Source organism: Barbatula barbatula, assembly GCF_947034865.1.
Source record: "Barbatula barbatula genome assembly, chromosome: 15".
Lineage (NCBI taxonomy): Eukaryota > Metazoa > Chordata > Actinopteri > Cypriniformes > Nemacheilidae > Barbatula > Barbatula barbatula.
This window is the reverse complement of record NC_136778.1, coordinates 22185937-22213079: the sequence shown is the minus strand read 5'-3', so window position 1 is coordinate 22213079 and position 27143 is coordinate 22185937. Positions and strand designations below refer to the sequence as shown.

Here is a 27143-nt window from a genome sequence, read left to right as displayed (position 1 = left end):
ACCAACTGTCTTCAACCATCCTGGTGAACTTCTATCGCTTGCCCGTTAGAGAGCATTCGGACCAACTCTGTCACAGTCTGGTACAGGAACTGTTCTGTTGCTGAGCGCAAGGCACTGCAGCGGGTGGTGAAAACAGCCCAGCGCATCACAGGGACTACACTTTCTTCCATTGAGGACATCCAGAAGAAACGCTGTCTGCGACGAGCTCGCAGCATTCTCAAGGACTCCTTTCACCCCGCTCATAGACTGTTTACTCTCCTGCCTTCCGGTAGGCGCTTACGGTGCCTCCGGACAAGAACCAGCAGACTAAGAAACAGCTTTTTTTCCCAGAGCTGTTTCATTATTGAACTCTGCCCCCCACTGATTCCACTACCTCTCTTACCTTGAACTCCAATGCTGCTATAACATCGTTAACATTGCACTACAGGGCTGCATGCATGACTGAACTGTACACACCAGTACTTCATGTTATCTGCTCTACTGGACTGTTTACACACGCACAGCATCATTTGCACTCTATACTGCTCACTTGCACATCTGAAATATGCTCATTTGCACTAATGGACCACTTTCATAACTGCACTAACTTATCTTCTGCACTGTAACTCTATTAACTGCATCTACTCATCTATTGCACTGTAACCTCAATAACTGCATTAACTAATCTACTGCACTGTAACCTCAATAACTGCATTAACTAATCTACTGCACTGTAACTCTATTAACTGCATTTACTCATCTTCTGGACTGCAACCTATTATTAACTCTTATACTGCACCGTAACTTTAATAACCGCATTAACTCATCCACTGCACTGTTACTTCAACAACTGCATTAACTCACCTATTGCACTGCAACTTTAACAGCTAATGTCAATAATCTATGCACACTTAAATCACTTGCACTATTTGTTAGTCTAAATTATTATCTGCTCATATCCACCTGTACATTAATGTTCATAGTATATAGTCATCTGTATATATTGTTCATAGGAGATACCTACTGTCATATTTTCATAGAACACACCTACTGCTAAATATTTTCATAATCCATGCCCACTGTATAATATTTTCTCAATATTGTATTCTGTATTTCTTATAACTCTATATCCTGCACTTGCTAACTGCACTTCTGGTTAGACCTAAACTACATTTCGTTACACTGTACTTGTATATGTGTAATGACAATAAAGTTGAATCTAATCTAATCTAAATGGGAACACTGTGAGGAGTAGCAGATCACTTGGCTGTTAAGGGGAAAAACCTACGTTATACGTACACGCGTTATAGCGTCTGTACACGTTACGTCTAAAGACATTTCTGCCTAAATGGCCTTCCATACTTTTCTAACCGGTATGCAGCTCGCGGTGATCACCGGTGATCGGTTCTGCGCAGATTTTGCTCATCTCAAACAAGCCTAATGCCAAGCGAAGCCACGCCCATACGTTGCGTGCGAGTTTCCGTGCCTCCGTCTAATGGTCACTTTCAATGCAAAGCGATTAAACGACAATCATAACATATACTAACTATAATAATGCAATACAAGTTTACTTTGACCAGCGGGTGTCGCTAACGCGCTTAATTTCGATGAAGCTGTTTCGTCACTACCATAGTAGGATTTGTCAGCTGCACATTGCGTTGGTTTAACCATTAGGACGGACGACGCCTTCGTCATAGTACGACTGCTTCCTGTCAGACAGCGTCACTCCGCCCCTCGCTCGAGCGCGAGTTCTGTGCGTCTCAGATAGGGCAGGGTCCAGCGGGCGCGCGCGCTTCAGATGACAGCGATTTCGCAACTCGGCCATGACATAAACAGGAAGGACGAGGAAGCGTGAGGTGGAAGGTTTCGCGCGACGCTCCCGGAGTTTCGCGTATACTTCGGCAACTGCACGCGCGCAGCAACGCGTCGGTGAATTTCCTGGCGCGCGATGTAATCCTCGAGTCGTGACGATCTCTCTCTCTCTCTCTCTCTATCACTTTTACCGCGGCTTGGATTCTACGGTTTTGATTTGTAAATGACACGGTTATCGCGCCTGTTGTAGGTTGCAGTCGCTGGTGACGTCACGACACCTTTATTTGTCTGTTTGACGTCGCGACTGTAGCCAGACGTGTCAGCTATGAGGTGTGCAGGTTGAGCTTCTGCGCTGAAGCTTAAACCCACGAACAATGAATTCAGATCTTGAAGGAATTTCTCTTTCGGTTCCATCTTTCGGCCAACCGCCGGACACAATGGCTGAGAATGGCAAAGGAAGCGGCGGTAACGTGACCCTGTGGCATGACCCGTCCTGCAAGAGTGCCAATCCCGGGCTGATCAGTTGCCCGTCGGACGCTGGCACATTGTTGAGCACGTGCAAAAATAAGAATAGAGCCTTGACCGTGGTGTACGTGAGAAACACGGAGATGAGCCAGTCTCAGAGTCCAGAGAACATGGCATTACAGTGTCTGAAGGATGCTTGTGACATTGTGGGATGTACACTGGAGATCATCCACTTTGGGATGCTGGACTTTGGCGAAACGTCGGTCCTTGATCACTTTTACAATGCCGGTAAGTATACGGACCGGAGCGTCGGGTTTGTCCTGTATATGAAGGTTAAGGCATGTGCTTAATCCACAGAAATATCTGAAGAATGTGCTGGTGTTTAGTGTCATGGATCGGGAAGTTAGACATCGTCAGATGTTAAGACGTTGTCAGATGTTTTCTGGATTCTTTTCGGTTGTTTTTCGACCTTCAAGGTTTTCCAGGAAAACTCTCCGAGTGAAGTGAGATGTGATTCTATGGCTCGCCCACATACCGTACGCACGGCCACTTGAACTCCTTTTCCATGAAAAATGACTGGCATCCGAAACAGAACGCAGACCTGTAAAGCTGAAGGGCAGCAGAACCAGAGAGACGCGGCTTGTAAACATACCTGGAGAGTTTACTAGCGTGGGAAGTGGGATCGTTGGGGTTGGAAGTCAGTCAGAGAGAAATGAAAAGAAGCTTATAGGGAATGTGTCACAGACTTTAAACCGCATGAAAGATAGAGATGTAGAACAGATCCAGTCATTATTTGTATTTTAAATATGCGCAGCCTGATATCGTGAACACAAATATGTGTATTCAGAGTCGTTTAGTAGTTCTTATTAATGTCTAAACGGTTGAACTCCACAATGGGGGGTGTACATAAAGACAGTGACTCCTGTCCATCAGATGACCTTAATGTTGAGGTCATACACATAAAACTACTTGGAAACGGTGCGTGTGGTGATGTGTGTGTTAGTCACTGTTGTGGAAAAGGTGTGACACGTTTTGTTTGTGGGTACAAAAGCTATTGTTCCAGGACTGTGTCTGCTTAGCGTCTTGTTTGTAGCGTGTATGTTATCAACAGGCCGCTAAAAGATGTCTGCTTTTACATCTGCAAGACATTTTTTTTATTGTTTGCTCACCTGCAGTACGTCTACAAACATCTAGATGATTTTGAATGATTGTAAAATTACCCTTTCTAAGATGTTTATCGGATTCTTTCGTGCAGCAGATGTTCTCCAGATCTTTAGTAGACATCTTACTGACATAGCTGTGCTATCTGGGTAAACTTTCACCATCATAGCAATTTAAATATGTAAATGTGAACCTATTTTAATTGTTACACCAACTAAAGCATTCATTCAGTGTAAACTTGTTGACAAAAACAGCCGCTGGAGCTCTTTGCATTTACATTTACGCATTTGGCAGATGCTTTTATCCAGAGCGACTTACATTGCATTGTACATTTGTTTCTGACTATGTGCATTCCCTGGGATCGAACCCTTGACCTTGGCATCGCTCTAACCACTGAGCCAAAAGAAAGCTTTTTTGAGTTTAGGTATATTTTTGACACTTTGTATAGTTGTTAGGTGTGTATCGTACAGTATATCACAATACAAAAACATTAAGATATATGTCAAAGAGCTATTTAGATACGTATCGTAGAGCATTGGCAGTATATTTTCTCTATTCAGTTTACATAAAGAGGGTTAAAACCCAGTATTGTGTATCGTGTTGATCCGTGAGCTGAGCATTTCGTTACACCCCTAATAGTTCTGCTATTATTGTAAAATTTCTACGATCCAGTTTTAGATCACATACTGATGCGTTTTGTTTCTGCTGTGGTATTTTCTGGTGCCGTCTGGAGTTTGGCCTGCAGCGATTCTGATCTCCAGAATTTGTGATGATGGAGGGTTTGATATGGACGGGTTTGTTTAGCAGCAGCGAGATGAAACGGTTGTTTTTCTGTGCAGTAACATCACATGGCTCTTGATGAATCTGAACTTTTATCATTAGCATGTCACCACTTGTGGGACGCTCGGTATGACTTGCTGTGAAATGTAATGGCTCACATCCTTCGGAAATATTTCCCATCTTTGAGATGGTAGGATGGCAGGAGATGGAATCTCTTAAAGGGACCGTTCATTCACTCACCCTGTAGAAATGTTCTGAAGAACACGGAGATATTTGGAAAAATATTAGCAACTGACATTTCTTGGACATTATTGACTACCATAGTAGGAAAAAGTATTGTATCATTAATTTTGTTCTGTTGAAGATAAAATAAGATATTTTGAATGGGGATATATAAAATAAGTAATTTTTTTATGTAATCGGCCGATAATACAATAAATGACAATATATTATAGCCGATAAATCATAATTCATTTAAACTTCTTCAGATGCTCATAGTTAAAATAGTTTGTGTGATGAGGATTCATGGAGCAGGGTTAGCATGTCGGATCGTAACCCGTCCTGCGCATTGTGTCACGGTCATAAGTGATTGTGATGTCTGATCATAAGAAGAGATGTCGTATGATCTGCTGAGAACTGTCTGATAATCTAACATGAAGTGTCCGGTCGTGTTTCTAGCATATGTCTGGAGCTAACACTGATCCTGGACAAAGCTTCAATAATCCACACAACAAACTCATCTGTGTCTCACTCAAAAAACAAACACCCACCATCAAATACACTGGATTTTACATCGTGTTCACTTAATAAACACTCGCACTTCCAAAAAAAGCCTTTGCCCTGATTTCCGTTCCCCTGTAAGATCTTTTTATATGCTGTTATATAGGCAGCAGTATGATGTTAGATTCATGTTGAAGTTTAGATTTGGGGATCTGTTAATTGCCTTTTCTCGGCTACACTTTTTGTCGTGACTGGTTACATCAACATTTTTCATTTGCACAATTGAAAAGTGTCTCTTGTTGCAACAGACTTTCGTTTTGTTTTTGCACTTCGTGTCTGCAAAGAGCACAGTTATTGAGGTTTTCATTTGTGGTTTCTGCCGCACAATAACCAGAGACAAGAAGCAATATCACTGCAGCTCCACTGGACAGGCAGGCAAATCTAGCGGAGATTTACATGGGAGAAATGGGAAATACATTTGCAACAGATTTACATGTGCGTGTTGGAATGACTGTGAGCTTTATTATACAACTTGCCACTTCATCAGTTTATAAATGTAGAATTTCTCTCCACTGAGCGCACACTCCATCTGGCAGACGTCTGCAATACGTTTTGGAGACGTCTGCTGTCAGATGTCACATAGACATCTATAAGAAATCTGTAGGATGTTTATGATTTAGATCCAATCTTAGATGTTTATCAGATGTTGTCCAGATCTCCAGCTCCTCAGCATACGTCTTACAGACGTAAACATGCTAGCTGGGTCGGTTCATCTTTATTTACCCTTGCGCTCCTTTAACCGTCACAAGATTAATTCTGCAACTAAAATTCACACATACATATGATGCATATTTCATCATTTATGTACATGTATGAATTATATTTGCAGGTCAGTTTTCATGAACTGACAACTAAACAGCTGGAAACAGCTTTTTTTTAGCGCCTCACATAAATACTTTTCACAAGTATTGTGATTTTTGGCACACATCTCCAGAATGATATTTATACACATAAGACGGTTTGCTCGGTTTTGCTGTGATGTGCGTAACTGAAACAGCAGTTGTAAAAATAATCTGACACAAACGTCTGCAAACACAGTCGACTTCCTGCTGATATTTAAAGACATTTCGAGCTCACCCCTCGGGACGGGCCCGATAAATACAAACCACACACGCACAACACGCCATCTGCCATCTACTCACTTCCATTTCTTTGTTTGAGTTTATTTTTTAAACTAAGTTCTTATAAACGTAAAATATCCAAGTAAACCCTCGAAACATAAAAATTACACTTGTACAGTTGACGTCTCTATATGCTAAACATCGTTTAACTTGTTAGCTTTGCAGCTATTTTAAGTCACCATTCATAATGTTCATCATTACATAATCCCAAAGAGACTGTAAATCCACAGTATGTCTTTATTCATCCTTACAAACATTTATGGAATTTACTGTTACGCTTATATATGTATCGCTTGAAAAACTCTGTTGCTGTCCGGGAAATACAAACTCCATCCACTGCTGTCGTCGTGACACGGGGTCCTTCGCATTTTATCAATGATAAAAAAAAGAATTCATATATATATAGTCATATAAATGTTCATGTTCAAGTTTAAATGTTAGACGTTTTTTAGGGGTGGACTCGAGTAAATAGAACAAGTAAAGGAGAAGAACTTTATTTAAATCATACTAATAGCTAAAAACTATAGCGTATAGCATTTGTACATAAAGTGCACAAAGTAATATATAGACGGTTTCATCAGACATGTGTGTGCCTGGACTGCAGTAAACCTCCAGTCAGTGTTTGGCTAGAGTCTAATCATGATATAACTTTTTATATTTAATTTATGTTCATATTAAGTTATATGATTATTTTATTGTATAATAATTGAATGAAATATATACAATAAAATACATTTTGTTGTGTGTTTATTTTCTTAAATAAGCAATTTCTTGAATGGGTCCTCGGATTTAAAGAAACGTACGGTACATTCTGGTACATCTAGTGGTTAAGGTTGACGTTGCAGTCAAAATATTGCAGAGACAAGTTTAGCCAAATAACAGTTCTTGGTTTCTTTTGCTCGTTATCAGAAAAAATCTTCAGGCTCTCTATTGTTGCGTCCCAATTTGCCTTTTTATACTATGCTCTTAAAGTATGTACAGTATTGCTTCTTGCTATGGAAAAGAAGTGGCGGCGCTAGGGGGCTGAAGCCCCGAATGTTTTCAGTGAAGCCCCTAATAGGCATTTATTTTCAAGAAAATGAAGAAAATATTTTAAAATGTCTAACAGGTGTTTATAATAAAGTGGTGCGGTTAAGGCGAGTAGAGAGGTCTTATTAGGCGTCATCTATTTAATCATTTTAATACATGAAAGTTTAATTTATATGAGCTCATCAATATAAAAAAAAATGAAAGATTTGCTACAGACAGAAGCCGAGGTTAAGGTCTGCTTTAACTGTGAAAGAGCCAGCGCGACGAAAGTAGCTAAATGTTTAGTGTTTGAAAACGGTTTTATCATAGAAATGTTAGGGCCACTCGTATAAAAACACGTGTCGAACGCTGGCACGTTGCTTTTTCCCTCCTTCTTTTTCTTGATTAAGTTATATTTTAGGGTCTTTTGCCTTTATTTAATAGGACAGAGGAGAAAAGACAGGAAAGCTTTGGTTAGAGACTGGGGAGATGGATCGGCACTTCCGAGTTTGCACTTCCTTTGGTCTGCCGTTGAGCGTGATTGACGCGCACTAACATTTAAATGACCAATCTGAGTAAACAACCGATGTCCAGTTATGCGCACGGAGTTGCCCGTTAAAAGTGTTTGCATACGGGCCCGGAGTACCTGATCTGGGCTTTCCTGTAGCTCCGTGGTTAGCTAGCAATGCCAAGGTCTTGGGTTGGATCCCAGGGGATTGCACATACTTAAAAACAAATGTCTCGTATAATGCAATGTAACTCGCTTTGGATAAAAGCATCTGCCATATGCATAAATGTGAAACATATGTGGTGGACTCTGGGCTAAGCCCCGAATATCCACTTACATTAGAACCGCCCCTTTGGAAAGGTTTATACATTTCTTTTATTTCATGTTAATAATGCACTGTAGCGTCACTAAACTCCCGCGGTGAGTTATGGGTAATATCAGCCGTTAGTGGACCATCCGGGTACTTTGAGAATACTCATTTCAGCATACTATGATTGGAACGTACGAATTCTATTTTCCAATATTATTTAGGATGGTTAGTATGCGAATGAGGACACAGTGCGTGCGCAGTAACTCTTGTATATATTGTCGCTTTGAAACCATCTATAAATGGTTAACATTAGCGAGTATGACATTAAGTTTACCCCAAAATTGTACAAGTATTCTTTCTGCATATAATGTATTTTCATAAACTCAAAAAATGCGTAAACTATTATACTATCTGTATATCAGTATAAGTACATCATAGCTGCATTTACGTAAAAATGTGTTCTCAGTTTAACTATTGAAAGTATATATTCAACTATACTTTTATACAAATTGAAGCATTGAAACAGTACACTCATAAGAACTAGTACACTGATTCATCTCTCACAGACGTTTAGGTATAGAGTCATCATGTGCCATCTCATTGGTGTTATTGACCTTCTTACAGGCGTTATGATTGAAACACTCAACATGTCAAACATTCAGTCATCTCTCTCTCTCTCTCTCTCTCTCTCTCTCTCTCTCTCTCTCATGTTACTGATAGTGTTTTATCTGGATTTGTCTTTACTGAAGCTGTCAGATAAAGACCTGAATCTGTGTCTGCGTCTCAAACTACAAACAAGATGTCTAGCATTAGTTATATAAGTTTCATTTGTTATTGTGCTGATGCATATTTTGGCTGTTCAATAGTCGGGGTATGTATTTCTGAAATATTTGTTATCTCTTTCATACTGTATTTGCACAAGGGTTTGTTAGCCTCAGGCAGTTTAGGGCAGTCCCAGGCATGCAATCTCTGTCAATAGAGTGAAAATAGTGAGATGGGAAATTGGTCTCGTTTTTTGAACATGATATACAGAAATGACATGAACCAAATGAAATTTCTATTTTCTGTTTAAATTCTAAATGAATTTTCCCATGTCCATCACCAAAAGTGTTTTGGGTCACTGTTGTTCATCCTCTCCTCTTCTGTCTGTCTGTCTGTGTGTGTTAACAGATGTGGCAGCGGTTGAAATGACGGAAGCGTTTCGACAGCCGTCGCTCTTCTATCATTTGGGTGTGAGAGAGAGTTTCAGCATGGTGAACAATATCATCCTGTACTGCGACGTCAACTCAGACTCACTGCATTCTCTACAGGTCACCATGGCCTTCTGCCTCACAACACTACATTCTGTTTCTTTTCTTACTCGACCCGTCACACGGTCTGCCACACAAACACAATGTTTAGTTCTTCAGTAGTCATCAAAATCAGTATTCATTCCTCCTCATGTAGTTGCAAACCTGTAAATGATTCTTTCTTTAGTGGAACACAACGGAAGATATTTTGAGCGATGTCTCAGTTTTGTGTTCATACAGTGGAAGTCAATGGGGTTCAATGTTGTTTGATGAAACAATTAACAGTTTTTTTAAAGTTGTGTTTCGCTTGAAGTTTCTTGTTTTAATTTGACATTCCGAATACAAAAATCACATTAAAAACTAAAAAATATTTTGTACATTTCTGTATTATTACTCGCACGCAGAAATGTTTCGCAGAAAAAGCTTAAAGCAACAGTCTAACTGATATAAATGAGTCGTCCAAATCTTCAGAAGTGTACATTTAATGTTTTTTGTCTTATATGACTAATACTGTCCTCCCGATCCGATCATCGCTTAATTCCACCTTCCCTGCAGACATTTCTAGAAATAATTATTTTTAATATGTGTACATTTGTACAATTTTTACAAGGTCGGTGCAACAACAATTTCCTACGCTGTGTTATCGGCGTCCTTCAAAAGATCATCTTTTGTGTTCTTCAGGAGAAAGAAACTCAGATGGTCAGGCATCAGATTGTTGCTATGCGACAGAAATAACACTCAGCTATTGGTGAAGTGATGCAAATACTAGTTTGGGACAGAAGCGTGGCAGTAGTGACGCATCTGATGTAAAGTACTGGATGTCCCAGATATCTCAGATTGGCCTTAACTCTGTCTATTCTCTTATACTCGACTCCAAACTCAAGTTTGTTTTGCATTTATTCACGGCCGGGAGAAACCTGGGGAGACTCAACAATCAGATAAAACATATAAAAATTGCACACAATGTTTGATGGGTTCTATATGAATGGTTCAGTTTCTTCTCTGTTTGCTAAGTGAATAAACCTCCTTTTCCTAACAGTGTATATTTCTCAAGCCTATGAGCAGATATCAGTTGGCATTTGTGGCCCTGCATTCTCCAGAGAGAATGACCTTTCACCTCAACAGCTCCAAGACCTTGCTTTCCTATGAGAAATGTCTCCCTGACTGAGGTCACAGCGTTGGGTTATTGACCGCTGAGCAGACAGGAACTATTCCCTTTAGAACCATGATTTATTTTTGACTTTACTTTCCTAATCCTAAATCTAAAATGAGAGGAGCTCATTTGCATTTGCACATTATGGGACAAACATCTGAAGTGTCTGATGCAGGATTATCTGTGCCAATGGCAGATGGAGGGATTGTTCAGGAAATCTTTTAGATTTTTAATTTTGCAGTTCCATTTGGAGATGCCAGCGCCGCGGCACAAGCAAAGTCATGCACAATAGTGAGAAGTTGTCAAAACAAGTATTATTTTGCATTTAAAAAAAAGAAGAAGAAATAAATGATAAAATATGAAACAAGACAGATGGTTAAACATTTTGACATGTTGAGATTCCCGAACATAGCAATGTTTTACTAGAACCGCTGTGTTTTTGTGTGAGGGAATCAAAGGACTGTAAACTGCAGGACCATTTAAACCAGTGTTCACAAAATGTAATAAACAAATACCATGCATTTATAATATTTTAGAAAGAATGCAAAAATAACAAGAATAAAATCGTTAAAATTCTAGTATTTAAAAAAAGACAACTAGTTAAGGGTAAATGGAGATAATACGCGTTTATTTTTATGCCAATTTGATCAAACAATTCAAGAGCAAGTAAATCATGGAAGGTTAATGAAGCATGTTGCATCATGGGATACCATTCGACATCACGGTGTGCTGTTCAGAACACAATGAAACACACTTTTAGTGAAAAACTGCGACACTGTAATGAATAAAACGAGAGCTAAACATCTCTGTTTCTCTTTTACAGGAGCTCATATGTCAGAAGAATTTGGTACGTGTGTACATTTCTTTCTGTTCCTCATTTATTTGCTGTAAATATACATTCTTTTCATCTATCTTTTATTGTACCTTATTTGGGCTGTTCAATGATTAATCACATTCAGAAAAAAGTTTGTGTCTGTGCATATTTATAAACACATGCGTATATAATTAACTGCATGTGTTTATACTGTATTTATATATCATTTAAATGATATAGAAACAGTTCTTTTATATAACATTTCTTTAAATAACTATTATATTAATACTATAAATAACTTGATGTATACTATCTTATATATACATTTGTATGTGTTTATAATACAAAATTAATAATTGCTCAATACACACAGAAAACTTTCTTGGATTCTGGATCTGTAAGACAGGATGTGTTTTGTGAGCTCATTATTAAATAATCCTATTCATGCATGACTTCATTATATACATTCTACATTGCTTTGTTCTGTCCAACACCCTGACAGAATTTGGTTGGGTTGAGATCCCCCCGCCGCAAACATTCATGGTTTTCCACAGCTAACATAAGTTTCGTTCATCTCTCTCCAGTCGTGTGCCGCCAACTACACGTTCATCCCGTACATGGTGACCCCTCAGAATAAAGTGTACTGTTGTGAGAGCAGTCTGATGAAGGGTCTCAGTGAACTCATGCAGCCCAGCTTTGAAGCTCTGCTGGGACCCATCTGCATGCCACTGCTGGACAGACTCACGCAACTGCTGACCGGCTGTAAAACCAGCACCTGGTGAGGAACACCTCCATCCCTCATGTCTTCATCTTATCTCTCTCTCTTGATTCATTTCTTGCTGTAAACCGCAAAAAAGATTGTGACAATATTATCATAATATTTTAGGAGCAATGTAAAAGCAACAAGAATAAAGTCATAAACATTGTGAAGTTAAAATTCAGAAGAAAGAAAGTCAAATATTTTAGGAATTAAATGTAAATTATAGTTTAATTTATATTTCAAAATCATTAAGAAATCAAATCAAAATGACAAGAATGGAGCCATAGAGATGAGAAGTTAAAATCAAATTATTCTGAGGATAAAAAATATAGAATAGAAAATATTTCAAGAATGAACTTGAAATGACAAGAATCAGTCAATAAAATCATAATATTTGGTGATTAAAATTAAAATTACAAGAGTAAAAACGTAGCAATATTAGATTCAAGAAAAATAGTTTGAAGAACAAAATTAAAGTTAGAAGATCAAGGCTCTTTGGTTTGTGAAATTAAAGTTGCAATGTTTGAAGAATAAAGTCAAGTATGAAGTCATAGAACTGTAACATAAATGTTTTGAGAATAAAGTCAGAGCAGTACAAGAATTCAGTCATTATATTAAAAGTTATGAATGTAAAAGTCAAGGTTGTGATACAACAATTCATATAACAACACAACTAAATGGTGCATTTCCCCCCCAAAGAACATTCTTAATGCTTTGCATTTATATTCTAAGCTTGCCTGTGCATAATATATTTATTGATATCTGCTTGGCCTTCCTTTCAACATGACAGACTTTAACTTTTGCATGGTTCTCATTATATTGCGTCTTTTCTCTTCGTCCTCGTCCTTTAAACTTTGTTAAAACATTGCATCTTGAATTTCACGCTATGATTTGATTCTCAAAATGTCCCTAAAGTGATGTGCAACGAGAAAAAGAAACCAAAATCAATAGGGATGGTTTAATCATGTTATCACGAGTATGTTCATGTTCATAGCCTGCAGAGATCAATAAAAGTGTTGTTTGTTTAGCCAGTATTTTCGTGAGACGGTTCTGAATGAGATTCGTAAAGCGCGGGAGCTTTACACCGGAGCGGAGCTGGCGGCAGAACTCGGGAGAATCCAGCAGCGTCTGGATAACGTGGAGTGTCTGTCAGCCGATATCATCATCAACCTCCTGCTGTCCTACAGAGACATTCAGGTGCTGCATTTGACTCGCTCAGAACCGCTCATCACATTCACATCTCTATAAGAGTCACAGATCAGAGCATTTTACCAGTCGCTGTACGTGTGACACTTTTTATCTTCTGTATATTGAATTGAGCCCTCCTAAAGGATTTCGATTGGCTGGAAAATTACAGTTTGCCTACAAAATAGTTTTATGATTTGATCTATATTATTATACCTGTGTTTCAATTGTTTTGCTAAAGCCTGTAGGAACGATTGTGTGGTTATATTATATGCTAATCCTTTACACAGTACTTACTGACTACACCCTACGCGGGTCACTTACAGTACTGTACATGTGTATATCAAACAGCTGTCTCTAGGGGTCGTAGGCAGATTCAATTCAATAGACAGAAAATGAATTTAAATCTGTATCTGTTTTTACAAGCTGAACACTGAAGTACGTCTTTGTTATATTGTTCAATTTTGCTTGTTTTGTGAAGTGTAGCTTCTGTGCCTCCACCGCAGTGTAAAGATGGAAAGTGCCTTTTTTACATCATTTACATATGCAGATAGATATGCCAGTAATGATTCGCCAAAGGATTAAAACAAAATAAAGATGTGTCTATGAAATAAACATGAGAAATGTGTAAATATGAAGGTGACATACAGCTGTAGAAAAACTCCAAAGTTTATTTCTAGATGCATTGTGGTCATTTCAAAAATAGATATTTTTTACTTTTCCTAAATACAAATACAAACAGAAATATGACTGTTGTGTTGCTTAAAAGTGAATCTGAACGTGTTTTCTTTGCCGTATTTGAGGTGTTAAAAACACACATTTTCTGCGAATGAATGCAAATAGAAACATTTGACATTTGGGAGAAATATTGTTAGTAGTTCACAGAGGGAAACAAAGATTTTACCTAAACACATACTATAATATAGAAATATCAAAACATCCTTTATTCCCCTTCATGTCATTCAAAACCTGTTTGTGACCTGGTATTAAGATGCGTTTCGGTTTAACTCGGATCATCTTAATATCAGGTGTAAACCGGGCCAAGATATCTGCTCTCAGAATCTTTCTTTGTGTGTTTAAGCAGTTTCTTTCTTTTGACATTTGTGCTTTTTCCTTGTCTGTAGGATTATGAATCCATTGTGAAGTTAGTTGAAACACTGGACAAGCTGCCGACCTTTGACCCCGTGGCTCATCCTCATATAAAGTTTCACTACGCCTTTGCCCTCAACAGGTGAGAGCTGCTTTCATACACAACAACACTTTCTCTCCACGCTGAATTTGAGAACAACATGCCGAACGATCACCTGATGCGTTGATCAGATGTCTTGATGCGTCATTCTCAGTGTTTGTCTACAGGAGGAACCTGTCGGGCGACAGACAGAAAGCTCTGGACATCATGTTGCCTCTGGTGAGCTCAGATGAACAGGTGGCGTCTGACATTTACTGCCTGGTGGGCCGAATCTATAAGGACATGTTCCTGGACTCTCACTTCGCGGACACGGAGAGCAGAGATCACGGAATGCTCTGGTGAGGATTTGAGAAACGCACGTCCGTGTCACATCTCACCCCGAAGCTGAAGACAGAAATGTAAACGTAGGATAAACAAAATCGGTCTTAATTATTCATGCTAAGCATATTCTTTCTCTCTTCTGCTCTCGGAGGGAATTATGACCTGGACGGGTTCTTGACAGATTTTGTGAGATTCACCCATCATGTTGCCATAGTAACAGAGGATGGATGTTCAGCGGTATAATAACGCTCTCTCTCTCTCTCTCTCTCTCTCTCTCTCTTTCGGCCTACAGGTTTAAAAGAGGTTTCGAATCGGAGCCCACGTTGCATTCGGGTATAAACTACGCAGTCCTGTTGCTGGCTGCAGGGAATCAGTTCGACTCGTCCTTTGAGCTGCGGAAAGTAGGTGCGTTTGACTGACAGACGTGAAGGACGATGGCTTCCACCTCATCCAAATCATTTATATTCAACTATTTATGGTTCGCCCACATTGAGAGTATAGACATTAGATAGAGAGCTCATATGCTTCTCCTGAGAAAATCACAAATGTCAATAGAGTTTCAGAAGAGATGTCAACAACAGGCGGGTTTCCATCAAAAGCTGCAGACTTAGGTCATGCGCAAAATAGGAACATTTGCGAATAAGCACCGATTCCATCAACTAGTCAACCGTCACTTCCAAACAAACCGGACACTGAATATAATCATTTTCATGTATAATAATTACACAATAAATGTGGTGCTTTTGTGGATGCCTGCTGTTTGGGAATCGTAAAAACTTAGCTGTTTCCATCCCCGGTACAGTCTCAGACTGAGCTCAGACTGGTCTCGTCTGCAATCAAAAGTCAATATTATTGAAGATCTCAATATGAACTCAAACCTTTCACATCACATTTACTCAAATCCAGAATCTCCGTTCATGTTACACCTCCACATTCTTCATGGGTTTCAACAATTAAACTCTAGTGTCTTAATGTTTTTATTCTTGGAGGTGACAAGTTTTGATTTGACAAAAATGTTTTTCCGTGATGATAAAAAGTTTTTATGTGTTCTGTGCGTGTGTGTTTCGTAGGTGTGAAGTTGAGCAGTCTCCTGGGCAAGAAAGGCAGTTTGGATAAACTTCAGAGTTATTGGGATGTGGGTTTCTTTCTGGGAGCCAGTATCCTCGCCTGTGACAACACACGAGTCATTCAAGCTTCTGAGAAACTCTTCAAAATTAAAGCTCCCATCTGGTATCTACTCACGTTTTATACACACCAATGCAACAAAACTGATCATTTACAACCAATAAGATAAACATCACTTGTCACTTGCCTTAAGAAGAGTGTTTTACTGTCGTCGTCGTTGTTGTTGTGTGTTTCTCAGGTATCTGCGCTCACTGGTCGAGACCATCCTCATTTATAAACACTTCACTAAACCAAACACAGATCCACAGACCCCTAAACAAGAGCTGGTGGACTTTTGGATGGACTTCATGGTGGAAGCCACTAAAAAGGATGTGACATCCGTCCGTTTTCCAGTACGAACACTGTTCACATGCACAGACTCGAACACATTACAGTCAAGACTTAAAACAGATCCTAAGACACGAGGTGAACCGGATGAAATTATGTTGCGTTAAAGGGATAGTTCACCCAAAAATGTCAAGTCTTTCTTCATTTATTTCATTCCAGACCTGTACAGTATGTACAATATTACTTAAATGGAGTTGAGGGAATTAACAATTATAATACATATTATTTAGTGCATAATACTTGGGGAGTTGACAGATAAAATGTATCATGTGTTCTAGGTGTGACGGCAGAAATAATACAAACAAACCGTTTTGTATATATTACATTTTATTTATATAATAATATAATGTTATATTATATTATTTATAATATCAAATAGCATAAGATTTTCTGGATGAGCAACCTTTGACATCAACAACAAAGCACAGGATGTGTCACACCATAGGACACTTTTGCGGTTATTTTGTATCTGTAACGAAGATCCATAAAGGAAGGAAGGAGGTGGGAACCGGCGAACATAAAACAACTTTTAATAAAATAAACAAACAACAAATCGAACTCCCTCATGGTCGACTGCCGGCCAAACAAATACACTAAAACACGACGTAAAGTCCAGGCGTGGTCCTCTCTCCTCGTACCCTCCTGTCGCTCATCATTTTATGCTCCCGGAGCTCCTCCGTGAGAGATGCGAGACCGGTTCAACGCGCATCTGACACTCATTATCACTCACATCACCGGCCTCGCTCCTTTCCCTCACCGCTTTGCTCGTAACACTACCCATTTGTGTTTACTGTCTATATTAGCTCTCAATGTTTTTGAGAATATGAAATGTTCTTTTATTTATGCTGGTATTGTATGTTTGATATGTTTGACGCTTGTAGGTATTAATTCTGGAGCCCACAAAAGTGTACCAGCCGTCTTACCTCTCTATAAACAAAGATGCGGAGGAGAACACGCTCTCTATCTGGCACGTCACTCCTGATGATAAAGTAAAGACACTTATACACATACAGTCTCAAGACAGAGCTTATTTTTATATCTGTCTCACACACTCTCTCTCTCTCTCTCTGTCAGAATGATGGGATTCATGAGTGGAATTTCAGTGCAGCATCAGTACGAGGTGTGAGGTAAATAAATGTAGTATAATTATATCAAAAATGTTTAAAGACGCTGCAGTTTATTATCAATATTGTCATTTTAAAACCAAATTCAAGAAGATTCCTCCCGACATAATGATATGTGAGCTGTGAATAGTGAAAGTAAACTAATGTTGGCTGCAAGGCTTCAGTCAAAAACCTTTTCTCTTTGTGACTTTGACACGCCCAGCATCTCCAAGTTCGATGAGCGCAGCTCTTTTCTGTACGTGGTGAACAACTCTGAAGATTTCCAGATCTATTTCTGCACAGAGATGCACTGCAAGAGGTGTGTGTTCCTGTTCTGTGTTTTATTTACTCTTAACATGAGCGACGTAAGGACAGACGCTGTTTTATATTATGTTCAGTCTGGTTCAGTGCTAGTGTGTCTGTCACAATCATGTGAACACATCATAGTCTTATTGAAATACTTTGTTTGTTGTCTTATTTTAATGCAGATTGTGTTTATGAAGGTGATGTGTGTGTGTGTTGTGCAGGTTCTGTGATCTTGTGAATACACTCACCGAGGAGGCCTGGAGAGGCTCGGACGAGACCGAGTGTGAATCTGAGGCTTTAGAGGTACTTCATTCAAGATACTCTCAATATGTTTTTTTTGTGAATAATGGCTGGAACACACTGCATGGGGGCAATTCTCGCTATTTATAATTAGTTTTTATATTTGTTATTGATATTTTTAAGCAGATGTGTGTGCTCATGTGTGTCTGCAGTATGATTATGAATATGATGAACATGGAGACAGGTTGATTCTGGGTAAAGGCACGTTTGGAGTGGTTTATGCGGGTCGTGATCTTAGTAACCAGGTGCGTTTAGCCATCAAAGAGATTCCTGAACGGGACAGCAGGTGAGCGACGCTTTCTTCTGAAGCTTTCATAAGCATTAAAACACATGAACAAACTGTTCATGTACACGCGTGCGTTCCCTGTGTTGTCAGATATTCACAACCTCTGCATGAAGAGATCGCCCTTCACAAACACCTGAAGCATAAGAACATCGTTCAGTATCTGGGCTCCATCAGTGAGAACGGCTTTATCAAGATCTTCATGGAGCAGGTGCCTGGAGGTCAGACGGCATTTACTTTCACATTTTTCAAAGTTCTTTCTGATTTCTTGGGTTTTTAGTCGCAGATTTTCTCACATCTGGTTTTGTTCTTCTAGATCGTAACCTAATGCATCTATGATCAAAAATGTGTTGTGTTTGTGTGTGAACGGCAGGCAGTCTGTCAGCGCTGCTCAGGTCAAAGTGGGGTCCTCTTAAAAACAACGAGTCCACCATCGGTTTCTACACCAAACAAATTCTGGAGGGTCTCAAGTATCTGCACGATAACCAGATAGTTCACAGAGACATCAAGGTAATGATCTCTTCGTGACATCATCAGTCTGATCTCAATGATGGCCAGTGCATCTGTTTTGCTGTCATGGAGCTCACATGCAAGTCAGGAATCAATTCAACATCAATAGCTAAACAATTATAGCACCACGATGTAAAAAATCTATCTTAAAAACTTTAGGTTTACCAAAAAGGTAAATCAAATTGGCTTTGCACGACACTAGAATTTAGTGCAATTTCAGTGCGGTTAAATGCAACAGGATCCTTTTGTCAGTTTAATACAATTTTAAATATAGCTGCAAGCGGCAATAAAGGGGCCAAGCTCCTCAGGTGCACGGATGGCAACGCAGAGCCACAAGAGCAAAAATGATAGAAAACAGATGAACTGAAAAAAGTAAGGATCAGCCGAAGAGTTTGCATGAAAATGCACCACATTTATATAATAAATGTCACATATAAACATCAAATTGGGGGCTTGGTCCCTAATTCTTGTAAAGCCAACTAAAGTATTCAAGTCGATTTTTTTACAATGTGAAACAATCTGATTACAGAACTGTTTTAAATTCAGCATTTACGGCTATACACCCATATGGCTATATCACTTGTTAATGTACGTGTCCTGAAGTGAAGTGAACAGTTTGTCTTTCCTCACATTACAGGGTGATAATGTCCTGATAAACACTTACAGTGGTGTTTTGAAGATCTCAGACTTTGGAACATCAAAACGTCTGGCTGGAATAAATCCATGCACTGAAACCTTCACCGGTACTTTAACAAACATATTAATCCTGACACTGATCTGCTTGAAAGACTGAAATTTACCAGACTGTATATTTATATTTGCATTGAAGTGATGAGCATGTGGATATCCTGCATGCATTTCTGGGAGGTTTAGATTTTATTTTCACACCATAATGACAGACAGTTCAAATGTGTGATGTTTGTAACACATCAGGATTTAATGTTTGTTAATGTTGTTCTTAACAGTGTCATAGTTGCTGTGAGTAATGTTTATGCTGTGTGTGGAAATTTCAGGTACGTTACAGTACATGGCCCCTGAAATCATAGATAAAGGGCCGCGGGGGTACGGAAAGCCAGCAGATATCTGGTCTCTGGGTTGTACTATCATTGAAATGGCCACGGGGAAGCCACCCTTCTATGAGCTGGGAGAACCACAGGCAGCCATGTTCAAGGTCACAAACACTTTCTTTGATAGAATTAATCATAATGTCTAAATAATCTAAGTAAATATAATCTTTACTTCGTAGAGTAAAATGTTTTTTTTGCAGTGTTGTACGTTGAGTTGTGAGATAAGTTTTCATGTCGGGTGTGTGTGCAGGTTGGAATGTTTAAGATCCATCCAGAGATTCCTGAATCCATGTCCACTGAAGCCAAAGCATTTATCCTGCGCTGTTTTGAACCGGATCCAGACAGCCGAGCCACATCCAATGATCTGCTCACTCACGAGTTTCTGACTGTCACCTCACGCAAGAAACGATCAAAGACTAACAATTTCACAGGTCTGATACGTATAACTCATTCAACCCTGTTACCTTGAATGCTTTCTATGTTATAATAAAACGACATACATTAGTGGCCAAAGTGATGTCGAAATTTGGACACTTGATGTCTTCGTTCTTTCTTCAGATTTATTAGAAGACATTGTATGGATGTTGTGTAGTTGTGTTTGGAGTGTAAACAATTTTAAGAGGTTTGGCAAGAAATGACACATGAGCCAAACTTATTGAGTCAAGATCGAGGAGAATTACTGATGTAGTCAAAAACTAAAATACCGATCAAACTCTACTTAATATGTGCTTTATTTACTGCCAGTATTTTCTATTTTTAATACACAAGGATAAAACCGATATTCCATGATATTTCCAATAAATACCATAATCAAATATATATATTGTTTATTGAACCAGATGTGCTGTTACAAGCAAATAATGTACAAATATGCCACGCCAGACATCACATTTAGTCACTACTGTATTTATTAGTATTATTATTTTAATTATTTATTTATAATTTCATTATTACTTGTTTTTCTTTTATTTTGTATTTATAATTTAATACATACACATTATTTAATAAATGTAAATCTTATAATAAATCACTTTCCCAAAGCACATTAGATCGAACATTATCTGAAGGTTGAGCACCTCCTGAACTTGAAAAATATTCAACAGGAATATTTTGACCCCAATTTTTACTTCTTACATTTGAATAAAACCGTCTTTTCTCTTTTAACAGCTCTGACACCAGGACCTGGTAAGTCTTGTTCATTCTCTGAATGATAAAACAAATCCTAGAAATAATTTACGTGCCAAACCGAGGATATACAATATTCTAAAACACAATAGTCTCACAGTGTGTGTTCTGTATAGTTGTGTGTGTAATGACGATGTGTGTGTGTGTGTTAGAGTATCTACGCAGTATATCACTTCCTGTTCCTGTGGTGGTGGAGGACACCAGCAGCAGCAGCGAGTACGGTTCTGTGTCACCTGACAATGAGCTCTGCTCCAACCCCTTTAACTTCAAACCCAGCACTAAATGCTACAGTGAGCGAGAGGTCAAAGGTCCTCGCTCGCTCTTCCTCAGGTCAGCACTAGGACGTCACTGGTCTCTCTGTGTGTAGTGTGTTAAGAGATGATTCATCTGTATTCTCTCTTTCAGTATTCCTGTGGAGAACTTTGAGGACCACAGCGCTCCGCCCTCGCCGGAGGAGAAAGACTCGGGTTTCTTCATGCTGAGGAAAGACAGCGAGAGGAGGGCGACTTTACACCGCATCCTGACGGAGGACAGGGAGAAGATCGTGCTTTACCTTCAGGAGGCGCTGACACAGGTCATATCCGCGACATGACATCATCATTGTTCGGTTGAATTTATGGCGTCACATGTTTTTAAAGTTATGTGGTTGTCTGCAGGGCTCTGAGGGGACCAAACTGAAGCATCAGCACATCTCCACACTGGTGACAAGTCTGGGGGATTTTGTGCGGATGGCGGACAGAAAAATTATCGCCGGCACCCTCTCTCAACTCAAACTGGAGCTGGATTTTGATAGTACGGCAGTCAGCCAACTGCAGGTGGCGCTGTTTGGATTTCAGGATGCCGTGAGTGTCTGGCCAACGTTTGCTTTACAATTGCCCTTAAAGTTCTTTTGACCATCCAGTCACTTCCTGAAGTCCAAAACTTTTGTGTGTTATGTCTCCAGGTTAATAAAGTCCTGAGGAATCACAACATTAAGCCGCACTGGATGTTTGCTCTGGATAACATTGTCAGAAAAGCTGTGCAGACCGCTATTGTCATATTAGTACCTGGTAAACAAACTACGTGCAAACAGTAAAATAAATAATTCATCATTTAATCATCCTTGTCGGTCTATAAATGTGTAGCCTTGGTGTGTGTCCGGCAACAGAGTGTTTATATGAACCCAGTGTTGGGTTTTAATTATTATTGTCTGTCTGCTTATTCTCAGAATTGCAGCCACACTTCATGCTGGCGTCTGAGAGTGACCTGGCCGATCAGGAGGACATCGATGATGACAACGGTCCTCAGAGAAGAGCCGACTTCAAAGACATAGCACCACCTCTTGCCCATCATGACGACACGGTGGCCACGTCGGGTGTGAGCACGCTCAGTTCAACCGTTTCCCATGAGTCTCAGAGCGCTCAGAGGTCCATCAGCATGGAGCTGGGACGCATGAAGCTAGAAACCAGGAGGTGAGCGTCTTCGTTCCCTTTCGTTGCTTGATAGAAAGCAGAGGATACTTGAAATTTCTGTTACAAGTAATAACTCAAGTATATGATGATGAATATTCATTTTATTCCTTTAAATATCAGCTATTATTGGACTATGTACCCTTGGAAAATGAGCCATACCGATATCCAAACCCACATATTTGTTTGCTGTAGGTTGTTGGAGGAACTGATAGAGAAGGAGAGAGAGTATCAGGCCATCTTACATCAGGTCTTGGAGGAGAGAGAGCAGGAGATCAAACTCTTGAAGGCACGGTCCACACTCACCGGTCTGTCTAATATCCATATTCATTCCCATACACACTATACACTAAACAAATCATAAATCCCACAGTCCAACCCAGTGTTGTGTCATGTGTTTATGGCAGATGTTCCTGAGCCCTTCATGAACACACAGAGATCATTTGAACAAGATGGAGACCAGGAGCTTCAAGAATGGCTGAAACTTCACGGGGCTGACACGGAGTCTGTGGAGAGAGTAAGAAACTACAATTAAATTAAAAGATTCATTCTGCGATTCTTAAAATTCTATAAAATTATATCTGAGCGACAGATCATGGTTTTATATAATATGTTTTTGTCTATTTTATAGATTAGAGCTGAGGAGTACACCCTCGATGACATCCTTCATTATGTCACAAGAGACGACCTGAAGACTTTGAGACTGCGGTATGTACAGTCCATCATTTTACAATTCCACTTTTCAGATTTTAATGTAATTGAAACTGTGAAGCTCATATTTCACCCGCTGTTATTTTGTTAAGCAAAATAAATGCTGTATGCTTAATTTCACGGTAAGTGTACAATTAATCTCGATTAAAAAGCGTGTGATTAATATCGATTAGAAAGCGTGCAATTCATCTCGATTAGAAAGGGTGTGAATAATCTGGAATATAAAATATCCGATTAATCAGAATTAGAAAGTTTATGATTAAACATGATTAGAAAGGGGCGATTAATCTCAATTTGAACGTGTGTACTTGATCTCGATTAGAAAGCATGTGATTAATCTCGATTGGAAAGGATGCGATTGATCTCGGTTAGAAATCATGTCATTAATCTCGGTTTGAGGGTGTGCGATTAATCTCTTTTGGAAAACATTCGATTAATCTCAATTAGACCGTGTGCGATTAATCTCTTTTGGAAAACATTCGATTAATCTCCATTGGACCGTGTGCGATTAAACTCGATTAGAACTCATGTGATTAGTCTCGATTAGATGGTGTGCGATTAATCTCTTTTAGAAAGCGTTCGATTAGTCTCGAATTAGAACCCATGGGATTAATCTCGATTAGAAAGCATGTGAGTAATCTCGATTAGAAAGCGTGCAATTCATCTCGATTAGAAAGGGTGTGAATAATCTGGAATATAAAATATCCGATTAATCAGAATTAGAAAGTTTATGATTAAACATGATTAGAAAGGGGCGATTAATCTCAATTTGAACGTGTGTACTTGATCTCGATTAGAAAGCATGTGATTAATCTCGATTGGAAAGGATGCGATTGATCTCGGTTAGAAATCATGTCATTAATCTCGGTTTGAGGGTGTGCGATTAATCTCTTTTGGAAAACATTCGATTAATCTCAATTAGACCGTGTGCGATTAATCTCTTTTGGAAAACATTCGATTAATCTCCATTGGACCGTGTGCGATTAAACTCGATTAGAACTCGTGTGATTAATCTCGATTAGATGGTGTGCGATTAATCTCTTTTAGAAAGCGTTCGATTAGTCTCGAATTAGAACCCATGGGATTAATCTCGATTAGAAAGCATGTGAGTAATCTCGATTGGAACGGATGCGATTAATCTCGATTAGAAATCATGTGATTAATCTCGGTTAGAGGGTGTGCGATTAATCTCTTTTAGAAAGCGTTCGATTAATCTCGAATTAGAACCCATGGGATTAATCTCGATTAGAAAGCATGTGAGTAATCTCGATTGGAACGGATGCGATTAATCTCGATTAGAAATCATGTGATTAATCTCTATTGGAAAGGATGCAATTAATCTCGATTAGAAATCATGTGATTAATCTCTATTGGAACGGATGCAATTAATCTCGATTAGAAATCATGTGATTAATCTCTATTGGAACGGATGCAATTAATCTCGATTAGAAATCATGTGATTAATCTCTATTGGAACGGATGCAATTAATCTCGATTAGAAAGCATGTGAGTAATCTCGATTGGAACGGATGCAATTAATCTCGATTAGAAATCATGTGATTAATCTCTATTGGAAAGGATGCAATTAATCTCGATTAGAAATCATGTGATTAATCTCTATTGGAACGGATGCAATTAATCTCGATTAGAAATCATGTGATTAATCTCTATTGGAACGGATGCAATTAATCTCGATTAGAAATCATGTGATTAATCTCTATTGGAACGGATGCAATTAATCTCGATTAGAAATCATGTGATTAATCTCGATTGGAACGGATGCGATTAATCTCGATTAGAAATCATGTGATTAATCTCTATTGGAAAGGATGCAATTAATCTCGATTAGAAATCATGTGATTAATCTCGGTTAGAGGGTGTGCGATTAATCTCTTTTGGAAAGCGTTCTATTAATCTCGAATTAGAACCCATGCGATTAATCTCGATTAGAAAGCATGAGATTAATCTCGATTGGAACGGATGCGATTAATCTCGATTAGAAATCATGTGATTAATCTCTATTGGAAAGGATGCAATTAATCTCGAGTAGAAATCATGTGATTAATCTCTATTGGAAAGGATGCAATTAATCTCGAGTAGAAATCATGTGATTAATCTCGGTTAGGGGGTGTGCGATTAATCTCTTTTGGAAATCGTTCGATTAATCTCGTATTGGAAACCATGCGATTAATCTCGATTAGAAAGCATGTGATTAATCTCGATTTGAAAGGATGCGATTAATCTCGAGTAGAAATCATGTGATTAATCTCGGTAAGAGGGTGTGCGATTAATCTCTTTTGGAAAGCGTTCGATTAATCTCGAATTAGAAACCATGCGATTAATCTCAATTAGAAAGCATGTGGTTAATCTCGATTGGAAAGGATGCAATTAATCTCAAATTAGACCGTGTGCGATTCATCTCGATTATAAAGCGTGCAATGAATCTCGATTATAAAGCGTGCAATGAATCTCAATTAGGCGGTGTGCGATTAATCTCGATTGGAAAGGATGCGATTGATCTCGAATTAGAAACCATGCGATTAGTCTCAATTAGATCGTGTGCGATTCATCTTGATTATAAAGCGTGCGATTAATCTCGATTGGAAAGCTTTTGGTTAATGTCGATTGGAAAGGATGCGATTAATCTCGAATTAGAAACCATGCGATTAGTCTCGATTAGACCGTGTGCGATTCATCTCGATTATAAAGCGTGCAGTTAATCTCGATTAGAAAGCGTGTGATTAATCACGAAAAAAAATGTGTATCTTTTTACAGCCCTAATTGTATTTAATAAAACAATTAACATTAAATAAAAGTATTAACAAAAATACTGCAATCTGTTCATGAGAATGGAGTTTTAATAATGTCACCGAATGAGTGCCGCAATTCAATTTTGATGGGAATGAACCTAATTCACATTGACTTTGTAATTATCGTAACTCTTTTGTGTGTTTTCAGAGGTGGAATCCTGTGTAAACTGTGGAACGCTATTACAGAGCACAGAAAGAAACCATCCTGAGAACCCTATGTATACACATATATGACCGTCCGGAGCCACCCGACATGTGGAGAACAGAGTGAAATATCCACTGGGATCAATTCATATAACATGTAAATAACAGTGTTTTAACAGCTGCAGCTGTAGAATAATATCTACACAGCTAATTCGTTTGTGATGTTGTGGCAACTTTGTACTGGAAACTTGTTTTATTTTTATATTTGTTTACAAACTCCTGTCTGGACCTGCCTGAGAACTTTTGCAGCTCCGATCCCTTTAAAGGGAAAGACATTGAAACTATATACACACACACGTATATAAAAACTGATTTTGTATGTTTTTTACATGTATCATTTATAAAGTGTATCATCAAGGTATTTTACCTTTTTTAGCGAATCTGTGTATATTCTAACAGCTATGAAGGAACATCCCGACCAATCTGATTCCTCACAAATTCTACTGTGTTCTCTGATACTTGGGGTGATAAATGAAATGAGTAAACAGCCTAAAATTATGCGTAAAACTTTTAAATATACATTCCTGAGATTATATTTATATTGCAGAATTTCACTATTCAGAAGCAGCTCACACAAAGTATATACTCACATTTTGAAAGATTTGCCAAAGCTTTATTTATTAAGCACAAACCTCCAACACCTCAACTATTTAAACTCTGTACAACTACTGCAAGAGTCTATTATCAAACACACACAAACAAAATGTACATGTTCACCTGTTCCTGTGCATTTCAATTGTTTTAACCCACTGCTATGTGTTATATATATAAATACAGGGCTATGTAATGTGACAATCATATAACAGTAAATTAAAGTTTGATTTCTGTCATTTGTGTTGTCATGATCAGTGTTTCTTGATTCGAATGTTTCATTTGATAAAAATTGGAACGTTACCTATTACTAAATTCAATTCAATTTACTAAAAGTAGTGTCTTCTTTTTCTAGAGCAACATTTTTTTTAAGGTGAAATATGTAAGGATAATGTACAATCCACAGGTCATTATCACAAAAAAAACCTCAACAGGCTGCAAACAAGTTCAAGTTCATTAGCACATTATATTTCAATCA

The 27143-nt window shown here is 38.6% G+C and overlaps 1 protein-coding gene across 2 annotated transcripts; it reads left to right on the top strand.

Moving 5' to 3' along the window:
* The first annotated feature begins 1752 nt into the window (after positions 1-1752).
* On the top strand, positions 1753-26904 carry map3k5 (mitogen-activated protein kinase kinase kinase 5). 2 transcript variants are annotated; one of them, XM_079474632.1, is made up of 30 exons: positions 1753-2544; positions 9095-9234; positions 11190-11213; positions 11765-11958; positions 12969-13137; positions 14250-14356; positions 14482-14652; positions 14928-15040; positions 15706-15865; positions 15999-16152; positions 17029-17136; positions 17222-17274; positions 17474-17569; positions 17778-17859; positions 18009-18142; positions 18233-18360; positions 18513-18649; positions 19287-19392; positions 19663-19820; positions 19967-20147; positions 20884-20901; positions 21054-21231; positions 21307-21475; positions 21558-21743; positions 21845-21950; positions 22109-22352; positions 22545-22657; positions 22757-22866; positions 22981-23057; positions 26019-26904. In XM_079474632.1, the coding sequence occupies exons 1-30, from the start codon at positions 2166-2168 to the stop codon at positions 26077-26079; spliced, it is 4056 nt and encodes a 1351-aa protein (XP_079330758.1). In that variant the 5' UTR covers positions 1753-2165; the 3' UTR covers positions 26080-26904. The 2 variants fall into 2 exon arrangements, with proteins under 2 accessions (XP_079330758.1, XP_079330759.1); XM_079474633.1 differs by lacking the exon at positions 20884-20901 and having other exon boundaries at positions 19967-20156.
* Positions 26905-27143: the final 239 nt, after the last annotated feature.